General features: G+C 38.3%; 1 protein-coding gene and 1 pseudogene across 3 annotated transcripts; one reads left to right on the top strand and one right to left on the bottom strand.

Moving 5' to 3' along the window:
* Positions 1-1030: 1030 nt before the first annotated feature.
* Positions 1031-17518, top strand: RAB5A (RAB5A, member RAS oncogene family). 2 transcript variants are annotated; one of them, XM_039712042.1, is made up of 6 exons: positions 1031-1050; positions 6498-6750; positions 10016-10167; positions 11534-11656; positions 13490-13583; positions 15894-17518. In XM_039712042.1, the coding sequence occupies exons 2-6, from the start codon at positions 6588-6590 to the stop codon at positions 16007-16009; spliced, it is 648 nt and encodes a 215-aa protein (XP_039567976.1). In that variant the 5' UTR covers positions 1031-1050; positions 6498-6587; the 3' UTR covers positions 16010-17518. The 2 variants fall into 2 exon arrangements, with proteins under 2 accessions (XP_039567976.1, XP_039567985.1); XM_039712051.1 differs by lacking the exon at positions 1031-1050 and adding an exon at positions 1156-1492.
* Positions 16891-19761, bottom strand: LOC120504316 (annotated as a pseudogene). The gene is made up of 2 exons (XR_005627992.1): positions 19695-19761; positions 16891-18738 (listed from the first exon to the last, which is right to left on the bottom strand). The product of XR_005627992.1 is annotated as an uncharacterized LOC120504316 (transcript).
* Positions 19762-20359: the final 598 nt, after the last annotated feature.

The raw sequence follows: 20359 nt of genomic DNA, 5'->3' as shown, positions 1-20359 counted from the left end.
TTGTTTCTTTAAAATGCCAACTCTTAGACCTCGTTAAAGCTGCTATAATGAAGAAACACTTATAATAATTGTTCTGTTTCTGCTACAACCCACTTACAGCCTGTGGCCAACTGGCCCTTATCCTGCTCTCTCACAAGGTCATGCTTTGTGCTATGACGCAATCAAGACTTGTTCTGGGCTTCATCAGTTCAAAAAAGGCAAATTCCCAATGGCAATTCAGGTTTCCCTATGTAAGTTCCTCCTTTCAACTCATTTGACTAATAGCTTTGGAAACCGGTTCTTTTAAAGGATTAAGCCAGGACTTGTCTGTGTGTGCAGTACCCAGATCCCATTCCTGGCTCCTCGGTGGCCTCCTCAGGCTGCAATGCAATCCCTAGAGGATTGGCAGAGAATCATGAAATAGTTTGGGGTGGGAGGGACCTTAAAGACCATCCAGTCCCAACTCGAGCAGGGACAGCTCCTACTACAGCAGGTTGCTCAGAGCCCCACCCAGCCTGGCCTTGAACACTGCCAGGGACGGGGCATCCCGAACTTCTCTGAGCAACCCATTCCAGCGCCTCACCACCCCCACCGTACATGGAAGATGGAAGGCGCGCGGGTCGCTCGCAGGGACTCTTCCCCCGGGCGCTGGGGGGGAGCGGGAGATAGGGAACACCCTACAGCCGAGCGTGGCTCGGCCGCCCTGGGAGCGGGAACAAAAGGAGGAGGGAAAAGGTGGGAAAGAAAGGGAGCCACGTGACGGCAGGCGCGGGCGAACCGGAAGGGCACGGCGCGAGCGGGCGTGACGTGGCGGCGGCGGAAGTGCGTGTTGTGTGTGTGTGAGTGTGTTTTGGTCGGGGCAGAGGCGGCGGCGGAAGTCGGCGGCGGGGCTGGGTGAGGCACGGCTGCGCCCCCGCCCCTCGCCCCCACCGAGGAGCCGCCTCCCCTCTCTCCCCTCCTCCGCCCCCCCTGCCCCGGCGCGCCCGCCAGCCCCGACCGACGGACGCGCTCCCGGCGCCGGCCGCGCCCCCGGCGCCGCGGGAGCGTCGTGCCGCGGTACGGGTGGCCGAGGTGGGCAGCCCGGCGTACGGGGAGGGGACGCTGCTCTCTCCCTTCCCGGCTCAAAATGGCGCCCCCGGTTTTCCCACTTCCCCTTATTCCTGTGCCTGGAAGGGAGCCGCGGGGGAGGGGAGGTGGCGGCGGGGGTTGGAGGGGCTGGGCCCGGGAGAGCGGGGATCCTCCCCTGCGTGCGGGCGCTCCTGCAGAGGGGTATGGCAGCCCGGGGCCGGCCGTGAGGGCTGTGCCCCTCGAGTTGCGTGTGAGAGATAGGGCAGGGGAGGTTGGGTGATGGGTCCCTCGCTTTCCCTTTCGCTTGCGTCTGGAAGAAGGACGGTGAACTAGGTGGGAAGTAAAATGCCCCCGACAATGCGTCGCCATCGGGGGGATCGCGACAGGCCTAGCATGCTGGATATCTTCTGCATCGCACGGAATTGGAACTAGGCACAAAGCTGGGGTAGGGTAGAGGAACAAACCTAAGCTTTTTATGTTTTAGAGAAGAGCTGAATTGCATAAGAACTATCAAAATGTTTCAGACAGGGCCGTGAAAGGCTGTTGTCTCGGCATTTTTAATGATTTTTTTCTTCCTACCTTGTACCTCTTTCAGAGCTGGGGGTGGCAATGAGAGGCTAAACAGCTGATTAAGCAATTGAAATTAATCAGTTTCTTTCATGTAATGTTCAGGCAAAGTAAAAATCGTGGTATTTTTTATTTTTTCTAGTTTTAGAGTGTCTCTTCAGAGTTACAGTCATGCTTACGTACAGATTGCATGTAGGTATTGTTCTTCCATAATGAGAAGTGTCAGGACAAGGTAGATGTTGGCTGAAGTGAGGTGGCTAAAGACAATGGTATTGTAGTCATCGCTTACATTTCCTGTATGATAAACCAGTTTATCTGAAAGCAATTGGTACCATTCATCGTTCGGATGAGCTTATGAGATGGCTATTACCTTTAATTGTAGGGCTATGATTTTTTTCGCAGCAACTGTGTTGATTCAGTTGTTTAACTTACAGTCTCATTATGTCCCAATATGGCTTACATATGACAATCATTTTGCTGGTTGTCTCTGTCACTGTCTTGAACACTGCAGTAAGGTGTCACACTAATTCTGCTGAACCTGGAAGGAAAATTCAGTTAGTAGGAGTGGCTAGTATATTAGTCTTTGTAGTTACTGCCTTTTAAAACATTCAAGAAAGTCCAGTATGAAGAAATTTAAAGTAGGTAATAGTTGCAGCCTCAGCATTGTTTGCTTTGTGTCCGTTAAAGCAGCATACAAAAGTTTATTAGTAAGAAACAGTGTTGTTTGTTATGAGATATAAAAGTGGTAGAATGTTACAGTTTTAAATTTGTCGTGAATTTTTTCGTGTGGCCTTTGTATTTGATAATACACTTAATCACATTAATTGTGGGAACAGTGCTCACTGGCTTAATCTCTTCAGTAGGCTGGCTTTTGTCACCAGTGTTACTTTGATACTTCTGTATTAGCTGTCTTGTAGTTGAAAATAGTCCAGTGCTTATGCTTACATGACTGAATTATGCCATTAAATTGAGAGTTTGTAGGTATTGGCTGGGGCTATTGGTATTCTGTACACAGACTCAAGCATAATAAGATTTGTGTTTGATCTGTTAAAATACTCAGGACTCTTTCATAAATAAAACTGAACATGGTCCAACAGCATACAAATTTCTCTTCTGGAGTGAGGAGAATAGCCAGCATCCGGGAAATTAGTTGGTGGGATTACCAGGAGAACTTGGCTAATAATATACTCCAGGCTTTGTGTTCTGGCATTTCAGCTTGGACCTGCTCTGTCATGGGGAGGATATTCAGGAGAAAAGTGAAAGTTCCTACTTAGCAGAGTGATCTGTGTATTTATACTGCCCAAGCCATCCATCTCAAAAAATGTTATTATATTTTCTTTAGCAGATTTCCATATTAGTAGGTCACTTCCGTAACTCACATATGTATCAGTTTAAGAGCTTGTTTCAAGTCAAGCAGTTGTGTAATTGCCTTTGTGTAGGTGAATGAAAATGTCTTACCCAGGTTTTCTTTCTTTACATGTTCCAAATATATTGATTGCATTGCATATGAAATTGGAAGGAGAGAAGGGGAGCCATATCAGTGGATTTTTTCCAAGGAAATTTTCACCAGCGCTGTTTGCAGTGTATGTGTAGGGTACTGAGTATACTATTCCTCCTGGGTTCTCCAGGTTTGTATTTTACTGATGAATTAAGAAACAGTAGAACGAATGTGACCTGAGACTTGGAGTGTGCACAGAGGACTGTAGCATTGAAATCTACTTCTGAATCTCTGTGAGGCACTGTGTGCTCAGCTCACAGATGTGAAAAGACCAGGCCAAAACCATTCTGCAGTGGCTGTGTCAAACTGCAGTACTGCTTCTCTTCAGATTAAGCAGGTACTTCCCTTGTTTTTTGTGTAAGTATGCTGCCATGTTGTGGATTTCAACTACAGAGTTTTGGCATTATCTGAAGCATCAAAAGATGGTGATTTCCCTATACACTGATAGAAGGTGTTAGTGACTTGCTTTAATATGTCACAATCATCTGGATGTGCTCTATCAGGTTTTCAGTCTTGCATTTTCTTTTATCCTGAGCTGTTGAAAAGTGGGTGGTATGACTAGTTGGTTTCATTAGTAATTTATTAGATGTATTGATGTAACTGTTGAATGAATGAGGTTTGCAGTATGTTTCTTAGATGGCCTTCCTGTCAGGTCCTGTGGTCTGCTATCAGCTTGAGAGCTGGTTATTTTTGTACATGGTATCTGACTGTCTAGAATGATTTCAGGGGAGGGATGCTGTAAGAATGTAAACTTTGAAGTTCTCTGATAACTACAGCTTCTGTAGCTTGGGCATCTATAAAAATCAAACTAGGTATTTTCCTTGACAACCTGTGTCAGCTTTGTGTTCTGAAGTAGTTTTGCCAGGGGTAGTAATTACTGTTTTGTGAGTGATAAAACTCTGAAATAACTACCAGCCATAAATGCTCAGGTGAAATTGATAAATATTATGCAAGTTAAAAGTCTTTTTCTCATACCTCCTTTTGCTCTCAGTATGGGAATCAGCAAGGAAAAAAGCAGTCATAGGAGTAACCTGTGCAGAGGCTTGATTTCTTCACTGTGTATCATCCAGAAGTCACTTGCTCCCAGAAGTACTAAGTCCCACAGTCATTGGATGTTGTCGTTGTGTTTTTATGGATGCTGCAGAGTCTGGAGGAATATGGGACATATTAAGATGAAAGGGTTTTAAATTATTTCATGGTTGTCCAAACACAAACAGATGGTTTGTTTTTGTTTTTTTTTTCATTGAAAAATGTCTTAATTTTCTTCATTACTTTTCCAAAGGAAAATATAAACAAATGGCTAACAGTATTCTGAACCACCTATATTTTGGTTATGCCTTGCTGCATTCTCTATTGTATTACAATTAGGGAGAGATTAACCATTGTCACTGATCCATTTTTATCCAAATCACTCCACAACTTCTGAAGCATATTTCCACAGCATGGAGGGGGGGAAGAGTCTTGCCTGAGAACCAACGCACTAGTAGTGCAAAATCATTGTTTTATGGTGTAAGGATGAAAGACTTGGATTTTTAAAATAACTGGGTCCATTCCTGTATTCTGAAATACTTCACCTAAATTAGTTTAATGAATAAGATTTGTAGTATATAATTAATTGGTAGTTAATAAGAACTATGGTAGGATTTGCAGGGGCTTTTTTGCTTCATTCTTTCTCTGCAGAATACTTTCACATGTTTCTAAGAATATATAGCTAAAAGGTTTATAGATCATGTTGTACAATGGAAATTTTAAAAATACTTGTTTTTACGTGTGATGTAATAGTCAAGTGGAAAACAAACTCAGGACAGAATGCAAAATTGTTACATCCTACCTCAAAGAAGGTATATTATTTTGAGAGATACTTTTATTTGCTCCTGTTCCTCCTTGTCTTGTATCTCTAAGATGCTGAAAATATTTCAAGACCTGTATTCTGTTTACAATGATCTATTTTTCAGCTGTTATGTTATTCCGTAAATAATGCTAAGATTTTTGTTCTCATTTATTCGTGAACATTGGTTTGTAAGGGAGTGTCTTACTGAAGGGTAGGGTTCTGCTAGACTGCTGAAGCACTTTCCAGGAAAAAATGTTCTTCAGGACTTGGGTTGAGGCAAGGGGAGTTGGGAAGGAGAAGGAAGGCTTAGCATCCGAGCTAGGCCTGTAGCAAACTGGAATGCTTAATTGCCTGATCTGTGTTTGAAATAGGAAGATGGTTAAAGACTACTGCTTGGTTTAAAATGTAGTTGCTTTATCACAAGGAATAAAGAACAGGAAGTCATTTGAAACCATTATATTTGCTTACTTTTTTGCAACATATGAATTAAAGCCATTTTTTGCTTTAGGAGCATATACTCTAACCTAACTCACATCCTGTATGTTGGAAAAGCTGTATCCCTGCAAAGTGTGCTTAATTCAAATAAATCATCAGCTGGAGTAGGACAAAATTATGAGCTAATTTTGAGAGGTCTTTTGTTTTGTATTGACTGTTACATGTGTAAAAGCATAAGTATTAGGGTCAGAAGTGGTACCAGCAGAGTCTAAAGGCTTCCCTTTCTATATGAATAAGTACTGTGGGTGGGGTTATTTTCAGCAGCTGGAAAGAAGAGTAAGCAGACTAAGCAATACTCTGTTCATACTTGTTAATACTAAAATCTCTGTTCTTAATATTGATCTAGGACACGTGTAAGTTTTGGAAATATAAATTTATCATTGTATGGTAGTTCTCTGGTAGTTTGTGTAAAGTGACCTGGAATTCTTACTGGTCAATTGGTCTTCATATGGAAGGCTTTACTTTTGCTTCTCAGTGCAGTTGTTAATTAGAGAGGATATTAATGATTTGTGTGTGTGAAGATCTGTACTTTTATGTAAGGAAATTGTGTTTGATAGATGGGATAGAAGTGAATTGATGAACTGCACTTGCAAACAAGCTACTGTGGTGAGTTTTCCCAAACTGCTCAGTTTTTTAGCATCCTTGAGCAGTGCTGACTTTGGAATATTGGGTAGCAATAGCATAATTTTGAAAAGTTGTTCCTGCTTGTCATTTGTTATTTTACTGACAATTTGAAAGTCTGAATCTGTTGTGTTATATATCAGTATTGATGTGTTAAGAAATAACAGGATATTGAGGTCTTGCAAGAAGCAGCATAATTGGATTTTGATGTGCTAATTTGAAGCTGTGATGGGAAGACCAGGTGTTGAAGAAGATAACTGGTTCATGTTTCATAAATCTGGCTATAGTTGGCAACTTAGAAATGATGGTACCTGTAGTCTGGACTGTTGATTTTGGTAAATACTAGGTGAAGTTACATATAATATATTGCATTAGTGAATGAGACTTGTCTTACTTGGTTTGTAAATCTAATGCACCCACTGTCTTTTCACAAAATAGGTTATTACTGGCAGAAGAACCAGGATTCTGATCTCAGTGGAACTTGCTTTCAAAAGCTGTTGAAACAAAGGACTGCTTTCTAATTTGGACATGGCTAATCGAGGAGCAACAAGGCCCAATGGGCCAAATGCTGGAAATAAAATTTGCCAATTTAAACTAGTACTTTTAGGAGAGTCTGCAGTTGGCAAATCAAGTTTGGTGCTTCGTTTTGTAAAAGGACAGTTTCATGAATTTCAAGAAAGTACGATTGGAGGTGAGAAAATTACCCTGTTAATTTTATTCATGTTATGTGTTTATATCATCCTTGCCCTTGAAAGCCTGTAATGTAATGGCACTTCTGGAGAGGATCATTGACAGCAAAGATCAAACCTGTGTCTGTAATTGAGAACTATAACTCTCTGAGTTAAACACAAACATCCTTTTCAAGTGGAGGTAGTAAATGTGTTCTTGAACTGCCTAGTTTTGAAAAATGGGCTAAATGTTACATTTTCTTTGTAATTGGGTCTGTGGTGTGGTGCTTTTAATTGTGATGCATGCTTAATGCATGAAATAACTGCTTAGTAAGAATTATGAGCTTCGTTTCTGTGGAAAAAAAAACCCGAGCATTGCATCTTCCATAAAGCTTGTGTTTGTCACTTAGACAGTCTTTGATTTTGGAGAACTTGCTACATTTCTGGATATATTTCTGTGTTAGTAATAACAGAATTTATTATGCTGTTTTTCCATTTTGTGACTTCAAACAAAACAGGTGCTGGCTACCAGAATTTTAAAAAAAAAATCTGTTTCAACAGATTTTATCACACTCTTCCCCTTGGCAGATTTCTTAAGTTATATTGTATTTTGGAGTTGTTTGAGCTGTATACCTGCTTGGATAGATTTAAATGTATCCCAAAACTACCTAACAGCATACAGACTTTGCAAAGTATGGATTTTGTGAATTGATAAATACTCTCCAGTAGTTGCTGTTGCAGCTTGCATGAGTCAGCCTGTTCCATTGTAATATTTATGTGAAGGCCTTTCAGTGGTCTGTATGTGTCTTCACACACCAACAGTTGTTGAAATGTAAAAATGCTGGAAAGCTTACAAAAATAAATGCAAGCTGAACTTCATTGCATTTTTCTTTTGCCCTGTTTCTAGCTGCTACATGTGTTTGTTTTTTCTATCTGTCAGCATAAATAGACAACCACATATTTTCTACTTTAGCAATCTTACTAATGCACATTTTTGGCTTTGTGCATTTTATCATGGCTTGAGGATAAGTGTTGGTATGAAAGTTTCTGTATGCTCTGATAAACATAATACAGAGAGCATTCTCAAAGATGTGTTGTGAATTAACTTTCGAATATCACCAAGGTTTTTAGTTTAGAAAAACAGTTAAAATTAAGTAAAATTAAGTTGTCCCATCTCAATGATCTCAAAATTAATTTACCCTCTGTTTAGTTTTTTCTTGTCTTAGTGTTTGGAATAACCCAAACCCTGTTACACTGATCAAAATCTAAACAAAGGTTAAAAAAGAGCCTAAGTTCAAGTTCAGATATATAAGGTTTAGTGTAATCTGTATTAACTTGTGCCTCTTCTATATCAAATAGAAACAAGGAAATGCTGTATAATACAGCTGAGAGCTACTACATGCCCCAGTGTTGGGATTCAGAAAAGTTTTCTATAGAGAAAGCTGTCTAACTCTGTGGCTTGTAGTTGCCTAAGGCATAATTTTCTTTGTATACAGAAGGGCCTTTTAACAAAGAGAGGCTTATGTGCATTGTGTATCTGGATAAAAACATCTGAAAGGGAGTGCAGTAAAAGGCAGACATGTTGGATGGAAGTGGTGTGGTTTTGCCACTTCAGACTAGTGTAGCAAGGCCTGTTAGTTGCTTAAGACAAAAGTATGGCTGTTAAAGATTATAGACTTTCAGATAATTAACAGATGATTAATTGTCAATTTACTATGGTCTTGGCAAGGTGGAAGAAAGTTAACTGGAATTTTAAAGTGGTTGAAGTGTTACTTTTGACAAAAAAAAAGAGAATTGCAAAGAATAAACTGCTTGTTTAATTCTCTTTCCAAGTACATACCTTCGTTTATGCAGTGTAGGTACTTTTTTTTGTTAAGAGGAACTATGTCTGTGAGAACCTGAAAATCTGCTTAACATCATGTGTCTGCCTTGGAGAAATACAATATTGAGCAGGTTCTGGGGAGAAAGCCCTTAGTTTAGTGCAGGATGTATGGTGTTTTTCCACTCTGTTTTGGTTCTGGGCTGCTTAGGGAGCTGCCAAGTGGAGCCTGTTCTACCAGTGTTCGGATATGTAGCATTTAGAGAGATTTATGTTGATTTAACATTGGAACATCAAAGCTTTTACCTTCTCCAGCCTGCCTGCTCATCTGTGATGGATGCTAATACCCCTGAAGCAGGAGCACCTGACCACTTAAGGAGTCAGCTTCTGGTCACGGTTTAACCCCAGCCAGCAGCTAAGTACCATGCAGCTGCTGCTTACAGCTGAGACAGGGGCACTTCTGTATGCTAGTTACAATGTCCTTTACAGAGCAAGATTGGCTTCGTTTTGGTTTCGGTAATGAGTTGAGTTGAAGGTTGGAGCAGTTTTGGAATGATTCATACACTATGATGTCTCAGAGTATGTAGGACAGGATGAAATCCCAGGTATGCAAGCGTTATGGGTCAGTGCCTTTTAAGCCATTTGATTTAAATTGGCCACAGTCCGTCAGTGTGCCCAGTGATCAGAGTTCCTGTTTCAGCTAAGTAGTGGGCTTTCCTTAGTTTAGTTTTTAATGCTGGTTTGTATGCTGTGTGAGCACTCACCTCCATGCTTCTGATTGTATCTTAATCTGAATAGAAAAATTTTAGTAACTCTTTAAAGACTTGGAATGAGTTAGTATTTTCTGTAACTGAAAACCATTATTTATGGTAATGTGTTCAGCTGCAGTAGCAATGGCTGCAAGTTTCCCTGAAACTGCGACAGTTGAAATTGTGCTGAAATTAATTATTGAGATCACTTGCAAAGTCAAAAATATAGCTGCTTTGAGAACAAGAACTTAAAAGAAGTGCTTCTTTCTTCCAGACCTGTTAGCTAAGTTGAAGTTGTTAGGAACTGAAAGCAAAGTTTTAAGATGCTATTCAAGTAATACACATATGTAGAATTGAAAATATCTGAACTGTTGGATTATAGCATGATGGGATGCTGTTACTGGTACTCTGGTATACATCCTGCTTAAACAGACTGTATCTAGAAGCTTTAAGAGAAGGCTTACAGTTACTTTGATTTACTATAATGAAAAAGGGAATTCTTTCCAAATTTTGCTTTCTTATGTCTAACTTGAGGAAAGTCCAGTTGTTTAAATAACTCCTCTGTGTTGATCAGTCACAGACTGTCAGCTAATGCTTGCATCAAACCTGTTGTATTTTAATAGTAGGCTTGAAATGTTTTTCATCTCTGTGAGCATAACTATATATGAATGTAGAGATACAAGCAAACTTCTGGTTTCAGCACCTCTGTCTTTTTTGTAGCTGCTTTTCTAACCCAGACTGTATGTCTGGATGATACAACGGTAAAATTTGAAATTTGGGATACAGCTGGGCAAGAGCGGTACCACAGTTTAGCACCCATGTACTACAGAGGAGCACAAGCAGCTATAGTGGTATACGACATTACAAACGAGGTAAGTACTGCATTAGGGATGACAAGGGGGATTTGGAAGTTACCAGTCTTGCACTGCTCTTTACTTATTTTTTTTTCTCACTGACTTGTATAAATCAGTTCATCATTTTGTAGAATCATAGAATGGTTTGGATGGGAAGAACGACAAGCAGCTATAGTGGTATACGACATTACAAACGAGGTAAGTACTGCATTAGGGATGACAAGGGGGATTTGGAAGTTACCAGTCTTGCACTGATCTTTACTTATTTTTTTTCTCACTGACTTGTATAAACCAGTTCATCATTTTGTAGAATCGTAGAATGGTTTGGATGGGAAGAACATTGTCTAGTCCAACACTCCTGTCATGGGCAGGGATGCCTTCGCTAGACCAGATTGGTCATTTTATACTGCACTGTGTAATGTCAATTTATGTCTCTAAACTTTGCTGGCTAAAGACTGTGTCTAGAGTTGGGATTTTATTTGTTTTTGGGTTTTGGGGGTTTTTTTGTTGTTGTTGTGTTTTGGTTTGGTTTTTTTTTTTGTTTTTGTGTGTTTGTTTCAGTTTGTTGGTGAGGTTGGGTTTTTTTTGTTGTTGTTGCGTTTTGGTTTGTTTGGTTTTTGTTTTTTTTTGTTTTTGTGTGTTTGTTTCGGTTTGTTGGTGGGGTTTTTTTTTTGTATTAAAAAGAGGGAAAGGAAGAGGAAAAATCCTCTTGTAAAAATGTTTCTAACCAACCCTTAAATCAGCTTGTGGAGTTTGAGCCATTACTCTGATCACATTGCTGATGGCACCTTTATTTCTGATAGTGCAGCCATTATTTTAATATTGTAGTTTTGCAAATTTTGATTAAGGATTGGAAAGATAGTACAAGCTATTGAGACCAAAACCTAAGGTTGTTAGATTTATTTTTATTTGAACTTAGATGAGATAAGCTTCACTAGTTTAAAATAAACTAAATCTAATAAAATTAGACTTAAAACCCAAAACTCTCAAAAACCCACAAAAATCATATACCATAATGAACAGTCCTCAGTAACTAAAAAAAGTAATTTTGAGGCCTTTTCAATGTAGCTGTTCATACATTTGAATCTTCCAGAGAAACTGAAATTCCTGTTTTTTTCTCTTAACCACTTCTTTCCTTACTCTGTCTACACAAAGATCTTCCTACCTATTTACTTCAGCATTATCCCAGCTAAGCACAGTTGAGAACTAAGGTAGGAATGTTTCATTTTAAAAGCTCAGTTGGCAATTTGGAGTGTGCCTTTGGACTAAGGTAGCAGCCTTGCATTGGCCTTTCTTGCTTGAAGTGTAGATAACAGAGATGGGGATAGTAGGTGAGTACAAAAGGATGATGAAACTCAGTTGCATCATTTATAATCATTAACAGGAGTCCTTTGCCAGAGCGAAAAATTGGGTCAAAGAACTTCAGCGACAAGCAAGTCCTAACATTGTAATAGCTTTAGCCGGAAACAAAGCTGATCTAGCTAACAAAAGAGCTGTGGATTTCCAGGTATGTACGTCATTTTTGTTCATAGAAATTGCATTTTGTTTAAATAGATAGATAGTAAATAAACCTACAGGGAGTTTATATGCATAGCCTAGCTAGTTATTATGGAGGTCATGCTGTTAAATATAAATGTCAACTGAGACTAATTAAATTATACATACTACCGAAAATCCTATTTCTGTACAAGTAATATGGAGGAATAGGCTTTTTGGAATAATTAATTTGACTTTGAGGAATAATTAATTTATTTGCATATCTTTAAGTCTAATTGAGTATCTGTTCTTTGATGTGACCTCTTTCTGTCTTGTTCCCAAAATTACCGGTAACTAGAGTTTCAGTGGATGAGATAGCAGTAACTCAGCGCAAACTGTTCTGTCTGGCTTGTCAGCCAGAGAATTCTGATTATCCTATGATACAAAGCTGATTGATGTGCCTAACATGCTTAGGCTGTACTGTTGAAGCAGTGTTGAAATTTTAATTGAGCTTTTCATGGCATTTCTTTTGGTTTAGTGATAACATCTGTGCTCTCACTGATGTATTTTATCTTCTAGAAAGTTTAATCAAGTCATCAGCAAATAGCCTTTAAACTGAATTAAACTAACTGCAGGTAGTTTTGGTCCATTCATGATTGACTGAATTGAATTAAGATAGTATTTTTTAGTCAGTAATTTACAGTTTTTAATCTGTGTTTGGGGTCACTGTTTGAGATGCAGCTGCATATAGTAATGAATCCTTTTGTAACTATAGAGAGTTGAATTAAAAGGTTAACAGTGGTTTAGGAGTTCTTCTGCCAGTTTTTTAATTTTATACTTCTGTGACAGTCGACAGGTGGCTTTGGTGTTCTATGAAAAATTGTGGTATTTAACAAAAATTTCATACATGACTGCAGTCAATAATGTAATCACATTTAACTATCAAAGTAGACCTATCTGTACTATTTTTTTAGCAATTACAGTCTTAATGTTTTTCAAATGTAGGGAGGATTGCTCCAGTGGATTTGTGGGCTCCTTGTGGGCTTGACAGAACTTTCTCATTGCAAATCAACTATTAGATTTTTAAGTAGTATTAATGTGTTGTTTCATATATAATTACATAGATCTTTGCAGGTGTCAATTATAGAGTCATCGATTATTCTTGTCATCATAGGTGTTCTGTAGTTCTGCTTTTTCACAGATTTCTTATTGAATGCAAAGGCAGTTACATAATCATAAGAAGCTGGAGATTCTCAGCTGAATTGACTAATAAGAAGTGGCAAAAATAGTATGGTTCTTAAGAGCAGTGTATCAGATTAAAATTCATACTGAAAAGGGAGGTAACATGGCAAATTACTGATTACTGCTTATTTGCTGTAATTGTGAATTTATATCAGGATAATAAAACTGTTCTGATCCAGCTGCCTCAGTGGCTGAAAGATTCAAGATAGTTCACAGACTGCCTCTTTCCAGGGTAATAATGAGACATTTGATGGCACTTTTGAAGCTTATTTATTCTTACTATCACATCTAATGTTCTGCATTGGGATTATCTCTTTCATAAATATTTTCTTTATTATTTAGTTTTGCCGTTTATTATTTACATTTTTCCACCTGAATATTTTTTAAGATGAGTAGGGATCTTTAAGATTCCACTTATAATTGTTTAAGTGATTGGTGAAATTTTAACTTATCCATAGCTAGTGCATAAATTTGTCAGATGAGTGTTTCCACAAACTGTCTTTCTTTCAAAATGCTGCAGAGATTGTTGCTTTGTAGCAATTAAAAGTACAGTGTGTAATGATTGTATGAGTTTTCTTTTTTTTTTTCTTCTGAAGTAATGTATCCTTATTTTAACTTTCAGGAAGCACAGGCTTATGCAGATGACAACAGCCTATTGTTCATGGAGACGTCTGCTAAAACATCTATGAACGTAAATGAAATATTCATGGCAATTGGTGAGTTTATGAACAAAATGAGAACTTTAAAGAGAATGTTTTCATGAGATTCACACCATGGCAATCTTCCTAACCTAATGTAAATTATTTTTGGTATTGAAGCCTTCTTACTCCCTTCCATTTGTTTAATTTTATTTAGGCAGCTATCTGAAATCCAAAAGCCATGCCAAAGATCGCAATGTGTGCTTAAATTCAGTGTCCAAGTTATAAGTAAAGGACCCTGCATGTGAAAAGTAAATCTACTCATATATTTTTAACTTAACATAGTCTTAGGGATTTCTGCAAGCATGTAGTAGTAAGTATAAACCAAGAACGTTTGTGTTCCATTGATACTGAAAATTGTATTTAATTGTTAATAAATTTCTGAAAGCAGAGGGAAAAGAATTCATTTTTAGGCTGGCCAGTAATCAATTTAGTAGTAACCTTAATTATAGTAGGTGCTTTGCTAATGGGTAGTAGTAATGTATAACATCAAATAACCTCTCTCAATCTGTTGCACCACTCTAACCTGCTTTTTGTGAAAAAGCATCTTTGATGTTAAAATTAAATGTTTTTAAAGAGGTCTTAATCTTCTGCTTTCCAAGCCAGGAGAGCAGGAGGTAGTTTGTGGTGTCTTTCAAACTTCCAGGAGATGCAAATTAAATTAACAGCATAGCACACTTTATAACAAGTACTTGCTTCATTTTAGCTGTAAATAATTGAAAAAGGGGGATAGACACATATACTTAACTTTCTGACAGGAAGACATATTTTTCTCATAAATGTTCAAGATAGGCCTGCATTTAATTATACAGAAATGCACAACTGTACTGTTCTGGTGAAATTTCAAAATTATGTTTAATGGTGCAAGTTACTTCCTGTTTAAAAAAGTCCCCAGAATCTGTTGGGCTTTTTTTTAATTTGATATATCAACAATCACTCTTGCTTCCATATTTTAATGAAGCCTACAAAGTAAATTTGAGGAAAAAAAATGGCCAATTAGTAACTGTGTGTTTGGTCTGCAATGTTTTTTGGCCATGTGAGAATTTTACATCAGTGGGGTGAAATTCAGCTTTGTCAGTGCATCAGAACAATATCTGTGCAGCAATAGATTCTGAATGGAAATTCTGATGAGGTTATAAGTATTGCATGTAATTTGGAATGGCCTGCAAAATATGGATGCAATCCTCAGGACCATGTGTAAATATGATGTTAAAGCTGAGAGAAAATGAGAAATGAGAATGTTGAAAGAATTATTGGATGCAGGCTGCAGCTGCTTGTAAATTGACTGCTTCAGTACTCATTGAACTCACAGTTAAAAAATCCCAGTCCTAATTCAGTTCTAGAATCCAAAACATTGCTCTGAAGACATTTTTCTGTTGATACATTGACCCTTTGTACTGGCTCAGCAGCTTAGTACCATGTGGATTCTTGGGTTTTACCACAGAACTGTAGGACAGCCCAAGTTGGAGGGGACCTCAGGATCCCTGTGGCTGACCCACCCTTTTGCCCAGCACCCTGAGCTTACCTGGCACCACAACATGTTGATGTCTGCTCTGCGTTTTTTTGGCTTTTTTTGGTTTCTTTTCATTCATTTTAGAAAAAGTTATTTTAAACAGTGACAGAAGTAATTAGTTTGGAGTGAAACCATTCAGCCAAACTATAGAACAAAGGTGGTTGCTGGGCCCTGCTAAGATAGGCCCATGGAAGTCCTTTTGTGTAGAACTTAGCAGTTTTCTGTTGGAGAGAAATCTAGGAGAAGCCGCTGCTTGGAAGGGTGGCAGCATTCAGCCTTATTTTTTGTGTTAAGACTGAGGAGGAACCTTGGAGCTACAAGGGCAACAAAGAAATTACCAGTCAATTGACTGATAAGAACTGGAGAGAAGAAGCTGAATAAAAACAGGAGTGGCTTGATCTGGTGTTGAGGGCCATTTTATATGTTGTCTGCAAACACTTATTCTGGCTGGATATCTGGGAACTGTTTGACCCATTTCTGTCTGTGTTTTGTTTCAATGTTTCTGTATCTTTTTGCACTAACATCCTGATCTGTTCTGTGTGGGTGGATTCCCATAGGAGCTGTCATTTACTGGCATAGCACACCTGTGCAGATACATTTTAGTGCTCAAGTTACCAGTGCATTTCACTCCTGGAAATCATAAAGTAGCTAATCATTAAGAAGTGTCTTCACTTCTCTCATTACCAATGCACCGAATCAAATCAGATTATACAATGAGTACACTGATATGCCTATAATGTGTTGTTCTGTTTACTCAGGTGATTTAATCTTAGTAAAATCTCAGGTTTAACTCTTACTTCCTGTTCACCTTACAGCAAAAAAATTGCCCAAGAATGAACCACAGAATGCAGGAGCCAGCTCTGCCAGAGGAAGAGGAGTAGACCTTACTGAACCCACACAACCACCCAAGAGTCAATGTTGTAGTAACTAAAAGATCAATTGCTTTAAACTGTTCTGAATATTCTTCTGCTTCCTAACTGTTAATAACCATGGAATTGGAGTGCTTAACCTGGTCCAGTACAGCTTCCAAACAGCGAAGAGACTTACAATAATAGTCAAGTTCATGATACAGAGTTTTCTTTTCACCTAAAATTTTAACATGCATGTATCCACCACTGGCTGTAATGTTTCAGCAGTAAAGGAGAGATGGAGGCGGAATAAACTTCCTTCAGTTGAAAGGTTTTAAATATCAGTTGTTATTATTAGGGGTGTAGAAGAACTACTTTCTGTGGACCTAATTGGCCAGTTCCTGTAGCCTCAATACTGATCACTGTTGTAATAAATAGAATTGGGTCTTTTCATAATTCTCAATTGTGCTTTAAAACCTCCTTAGAAACAGGGTCTAAAAATTACTTAAACTTATTTGCAGTATTGATGCAACCAGTTGTTTCTGCAGGTATCCACTGTTTAGTTATACATTCCATAGGTTAATAATTTTATTACAAATAATACTTGCATTAACAATTTTAAGAATCCTGTGCTTGCCAGAAAGTGGAGTCTTAGTTGGTACACTGTATGTAAATTATATCAACCCAGTTAGTTATCTTAATGAATTAGTGATGAATCAAGTCTAACTTCATTTCTAATCTGTTCAGAGGGTACAGACCAGTAAATTCAACTCTACAACTTAGGATGATGGGGTTTTTTGTCCTCTACAAACTGTAAGAGCTCTTCAAGTAAAACCACAACAAACTCGGTGTCTGTGACTTCTTTTCTTGTTTCTGATCATTGCTGGCCATTACAGTTTGTTTTTCCCCTAAGGAAAAAAAAAAATAGTGCACTAACAATTATGTACATCCAACTTGATTTTAAATTTGGATATTAATGTACTGTAAATAGGTACTCTGCATTGTAGTCTACATTTGTTTAATACTTTCTGTAATATTTAAGAGTTGCTTAAAGGTATACAGAATGTACAGTTACTTAAAGCTAACTTTTTTTCCTCTCTAATCAAAGGGGGTTCTGAGTTCTTCCTTTATGGCTAGAACAGTAATAAATGATGCTCCTGTATCTGTAACATAAGTACTGCTGTCTGTCAGTAATGAACTTCGCAACTTTGTTTTCCAAAGTACATTTTATTTTGATCAGTCCAGTATATTGCACTAATTCTTTTAGTTATTTTCATTATATGAAATCTACAAAGTGTGTCAGAAGAGATGAATTAGTCTATTTAAATGTTGAACTGATAGAAACTTACTTGTGCAGATTTTAAATTTGCAGTAATCTGGGTTTAGCAAGAAAAATGACAGTTCACCAGTGTTTAGTTTTATATTGAGGTGCTCAGGTTTGAATAAAGTGGTTTAAAAAAATTTTGATTACTGGTTCTTATTGAGAGTTTCAGGAGGTTTTACTGCATTTGTACAGCTCCAGACAAGATTGTCTGTTTCACTGTATGGGTCAGCATTTAAGATGCTTACAATAAATTCATGGCATAGCTAAATATAAGCTTGTCCTTTATATATTGTGGCACTCCAGTTATCCTATGATAAATCTTTAAATGTTGAGGTAATTGGGTATCTTATCACATCCATTTATAAGTATGATCAAAATAGTAATATTGTCTCTTGAACCTGCAGCTAATGCAGTCTTTGCCAGTTGTTCACAAGGTGACTTGTTGCATTGCAATGTCTCTGAGCTGACTGTGTCTCTTCTGCAGCTTGTGATTTCCAATTGATCGGGTACATTTTTGTATCTTTTTCAAACTGTGGTGGTGGTTTGGAACCCAGTGGTGATACAGTCTTTAGCAGTTCTTGACCAGCATCACCTGCACTTTGTCACAAAATGAATTGGAGTCCATTTTTTCTGCCAGCTGTGTATTTGAGTGAGAATTAGATGGCATGGTTTTGTCTATTTTGGGGTAATTTTCATGACCTTAGACCTTGATGCCAGCACATTCTCTTGCAGCTGTTTATAGCTCTGACTTGGACCTGTTGCACAGAAAGTGGTTTCTTCTTGCTCTGAAGTCTCACTTAGATAAAATTTTCTGTCTTCAAACTGAGTTCTTCAGAGTCACCTTGTGTGCTAGAATTGGAGTAGCATATCTCTGTTCTTTGAATTTACTCCATTATTACTGATAAGAGACAGTTCTGGGTTAGGTTGATTTTTGTGGTCATTGGTTTCCTTATTAGGAGTTCCATTTTTACTATGTCCATAATTCTTCCTAGAACATTTTCACTGATTTTGTTTCAGATTGCCTTTTGAGTCACTCTGAAAAATACCTTTATTGGAATAAAATAGCTGTATTCTATCTTGCAGATGATTAATAGTGTTAGAGTCAGTTAAGTTGTCTCCAGTGAGGGATACTAGATACTGACACACAAAGTCCTGTTTTGTTGAACAGCATTCATGCATTCTCAAATAATGAGTGAATGTTAAGAGTTGGTGCAAGTACTTCAGGTAATCCAAAACCCTTCAAAGCCCATTAGAAGCCAAAATAAGAAACTGGCAAGTAACATTGGTAGGGACAGATGCAGTACAAGGTACAGGTATAACAGATGTTCTTTTTACTGAAGCTCCGTGACATCCAAGAAGCCCTTGTAGTTCTCAGGTATCCCTTTACAAATCTGGTTTATTAGTGCTGATGTTTCTACCATTCTGAAGTGTTTTCTCTCACATTAGAAGAGCTGTGCTCTTGAGAGACATGACTATTTTTATGTAAGACTGCACATACATCATCTCAAGTTGAAATAGTATTTAGAGCGTACTGGGTTTTTAGAAGACACTGCTCTTACAGTATCAGCCTTTTGTTAAGGACTGGGAAAAAACCTGAGATCGTAGTTAATAATCTACTTTACAGGCAACAATATGTCCGTCATTGAATCTGTTTCTGGTTTTACAGCAAAGTTTTCTGTGGTTTTTCCCCTTCCATTCTTAGAAGACTGTTCTGGAATCTTAATCTCTTGACTGCAAATAAACTCTTATGAGGAGAATTAGGTGACATTTCATGCAGCTTAAAGTGCAGTCTAATATGAAAAATATGCACTCTTGTTTAAAAGCCAGTCAGAGTGCAACTTCTCTATTTTTCTCAAATACTTTTTCTCCTATGAGAACATGTGATTTCAAGTGTCTGAATGAACTCAGGAAGAAGTTTCAGCTCAGACTGTTTCTGGCAGCCTACAAATTCTAGTACTTGAAAATAATTTGGGCATGATGTAGGATTTACTGTTTACTTACAGGATGCCTTAAATCTCTTACTTGGTTAAGGCACCCAAGGGAGCAAGAATTCTTAGTCATTATGGGAAGTTGAGGACTAATTTCTTGGCTTTAGTAGGAAGAGGTATTTTCCTATCCCTCAACATTTCTGAAATCTGAGAATTAAAAGTGTTAGAAATTGCAACACTGCAGGTAGCTGGTCATGTCAGATTTGAACACAGAGCATAAATGAAAGAGCTCTGAAGTGCTGTGTTGTCTGAGATCCTCTGTGGCTGCCCTGGGAGACCATTTCCTGTGTTAGGGGAGATGTTCAGTCCCCTCCAATGTGTTGGCATGTAAGCAAAAGCAATGCCAGGCAGAAGGAACTTGCTTGGGATGTGATGGCTTTCTAGACATGAAGCTGGCTGCAGTGTGTTCATTTATATTGTATTTTTAATGTCATCTGGCTAGACTGGGGCACAGACCTCTGAAAAGGGTGTATGAGTAGGCATTGCTTACACAGTAGTTGTGTTTCTTGGGTAGTATTGGCATCATCGAGTGGAGGAGACAGCTAAGTGTAGTCTGTGAAGGCAAATTTCTTCTGCCTTAAATCAGAAAGTGATTCAAAATACCAAACTGAAGGATGCATCTTTTTAATTAATTATAAATTTTAGATGCCTTAAGTTCTGCTCTGTATGTGTCCTTGTGCTTGTTTCCCCTTCCTTCTTCTGATTTCCATGGAGAGCTAGAAGAATGTGTAAAATATCCTTTAAACCCTTGGAGCAAGACCACCAACTCTAAGCCTAACTAAGGCCATAATACAACCCATGTGGAACAATTTGAGTGCAAAAAAAATAAAATCTAGTTCCTTTTGGATGCAAGTCTGTCTTGTCTGCAAACCCCAGACAGGGCAAAAGAACAGCAAAACTTAGCTAACCTATCAATGTGGGACTAAATGAAGAAGATGGCCCATGTCACCACCTCCTGCTCCTTGTATCTGACCATCCTCTTTAGTTGCTTATCTGGAGCTGAAGAAACATGTCTGTACTTCTGTAAGAATGCACTCCTTGGGGAAAAATCAAGGTTCATGTTGCATGAATTTTTTCCTTTGATGTGGTACATTTGGTGGTAAATTAATTGTATTTAATAA

The sequence above is a fragment of the Passer montanus genome, unplaced genomic scaffold, assembly GCF_014805655.1.
Source record: "Passer montanus isolate IOZ18808 unplaced genomic scaffold, ASM1480565v1 scaffold10, whole genome shotgun sequence".
Lineage (NCBI taxonomy): Eukaryota > Metazoa > Chordata > Aves > Passeriformes > Passeridae > Passer > Passer montanus.
The sequence above is the reverse complement of the archived record's forward strand: the minus strand, read 5'-3'. Positions and strand labels throughout refer to the sequence as shown.

Coding starts and splice junctions, on each gene's coding strand:
- RAB5A (XM_039712042.1), top strand. CDS start 6,588: ATGGCTAATCGAGGAGCAACAAGGCCCAATGGGCCAAATGCTGGAAAT. Junction 6,751..10,015: donor TCAAGAAAGTACGATTGGAG/GTGAGAAAATTA, acceptor TCTTTTTTGTAG/CTGCTTTTCTAACCCAGACT. Junction 11,657..13,489: donor AAAGAGCTGTGGATTTCCAG/GTATGTACGTCA, acceptor TTTAACTTTCAG/GAAGCACAGGCTTATGCAGA.